The sequence below is a fragment of the Cyprinodon variegatus genome, unplaced genomic scaffold (genome assembly GCF_000732505.1).
Source record: "Cyprinodon variegatus isolate N-32 unplaced genomic scaffold, C_variegatus-1.0 Scaffold49, whole genome shotgun sequence".
NCBI lineage: Eukaryota > Metazoa > Chordata > Actinopteri > Cyprinodontiformes > Cyprinodontidae > Cyprinodon > Cyprinodon variegatus.
This window is the reverse complement of record NW_015150502.1, coordinates 116,803-119,004: the sequence shown is the minus strand read 5'-3', so window position 1 is coordinate 119,004 and position 2,202 is coordinate 116,803. Positions and strand designations below refer to the sequence as shown.

Below are 2,202 nucleotides of genomic sequence, written 5' to 3'. Positions count from 1 at the left end.
GCCAAATTCTAGTGCACTTTGGCAATCAGGGTACTCATGCTCCCACATTTCCACCTATGACAACATCTGCATCTATGTCACCTGATGTCAGTCTGGTTTGTCAGGAGCTGCGTCTTTTACCCCTTGAACTGTTTAAGGGTGAACCAGATTAGTGTCGGGCTTTCCTCAACCAATCTGAAATCAATTTTGAGCTTCAGCCTTCTGCAGATCCTACTGACAGGGCTATGGTAGCCTACACTATCTCACTATTAGCTAGTAAATTTAAGTTGTGGGGAACTTCTGAATGGCAGAACAATCCTGTATTGCTCTTAACATGCTTTTTCTCATAAAGTAATTAATGTTTTTGGCCCAGTTCTTCCCAGAAGAGAGGCTTTGAGAGGACTTCAGTCACTTAGGCAATAGTATATTACTCAATAATATACTCAGAGTACCTGGAACGAGCCACGTTTTTTTACTTCCCGATTTAGTCAGATTTTTGTCATAGTTTTGTGCAGAAAATATATATAAATAATTCACTAGATCCATTACACACATTAGGTTTTAAAAACAAACCAAAAAACTAAATGGAAATTTAAAGACCAAAATTCATGAATCTGATTGTAAATACCTTTCTTAAACACATCATTTCTGAAATTGCTTTTTCTTTTTTCTTTACCTACTCCATTTACCTTTTGTGTGACCCTTCTGGTCCTTGAGCATTGAAAACTCAATTAAAGCAATGACAGCTGCTCTTCGGTTGTAAACAGCTTTCTAACTTGTTCTACCAAGCCGCAGTTGGATCGTAAGACCATGATTAAGAAGCGGTGGGGGGGGGTGGTTCATGGCACTGCAGTTTGACCACTATATATATCACTGCATATTACACACTGTAGCTTTAAAGCATTTCTTTATTTCAAGGTTTACTATACATTTTCACACGGGGAAAGTTAATATATTCTTTATTTGTACTTGTGTATTAAAACCAGAGTGGACTGCAGCAGTTTGTTATAATATTCCAAACCATTTCTTGCAGCATAAAGGTTTCTTCCTGATCTTTTTGGATTCCTGTCCCAAACACAATAAGAGGAAATGGCACAGGATACCCAACCGGCACTTTGAGGCACAAGCACAATAAGCTCACTAGGACTGAACTACTGTTAGTGTCCATGGATGCACGCAGCCCACTAGAGTATGTTTGTCTTTTGTACTGTATTTATAATTTGTTCTTTTGAAGAACAAACGGTGGAGATAAAAAATAACTTAAAGTTGTGTGATGGCTATACAGAAAAAATGTCACTCTCAAGTTAATTTACATGGCACTAATTCACAACAATAATCATTGTAGTGGCAATTCTTAAAACACCAATAGATCAGATTAGGAAAAATTACACGGACAAAAATGAAAAATTTTACACATTTTAAGTCCTAACCATAATACAGAGGAATCAAGCTCAGTTTAAGAAGTCAATTGATGAAATGTTTTCTGTATCCATGAAAAATGTATTTGAATACTTAAATGCAAGACAGTGATAAGTTATGTTTGTTATCACTAAACCTTGAGCTCACCTCAGACTCTGGCACCTTCTTTGGCTTCCTTGCAGGTGTTTTGATGGAACTGCCAGGAACATTCTGATAAAGAAGACAAAGGATAAAAAAAAAAAAAAAAAAGATTTTCAGTTGAAATTCAATCATCAAAAATGTTGAGGTGGAAAATATTAGGCCATGTTTGATGAAACCTCTGAACAACCAGTCTCTTACTGACATTTTCCTTCTCAAAGAAGCTTCTGATATCCTTCATGTGTTCTGCTGTCTTGCGCCTTTTTGGAGCCATTTCCACCTGATGTGACGACAATAAAAATGGAACTGTGAGAAAATGTCCTGATTTAGGAGATCAAACTTGGTTGTTAGTTGCGTTAAACTGATATTTCACTATACTTTCCCTTTTGATTAAGTGGGACTTATGTTACCCTGAGCTACCTCAGTAGTCATGCTGCTATAGGCTTAGGCCCCGTCCACACGAAGCCGAACCCTGGCCTAAATGCACAAATTTTTCACCAAACCAGCGCGTTTCGGGGGTCTGTAAACGATCTTTTTTTTATTAAGCCTTCAGAGTGGGAAGATTTTGAAACGCCGTTTTCGCGGTTCCATCTTTAAGCTCTAACCGCATTTTTTCTTACATGCATGCATCATATCGTTGCCTCTAAACACGCATGCACGACACAG

At 37.8% G+C, this 2,202-nt stretch overlaps 1 protein-coding gene across 1 annotated transcript in view; it reads right to left on the bottom strand.

The window, feature by feature from the left end:
- The window catches only part of LOC107082280 (protein FAM111A-like), an 8,585-nt gene that overhangs the window by 4,239 nt on the left and 2,144 nt on the right, over positions 1-2,202 (bottom strand). Inside the window, exons 2-3 of the mRNA XM_015370881.1 lie at positions 1,742-1,816; positions 1,546-1,608 (exon numbers count right to left, since the gene is read on the bottom strand). Of these exons, the coding sequence (XP_015226367.1) occupies positions 1,546-1,608; positions 1,742-1,810 (132 nt within the window). The 5' untranslated portion in view covers positions 1,811-1,816. The remainder of the gene's footprint in view (positions 1-1,545; positions 1,609-1,741; positions 1,817-2,202) is intronic.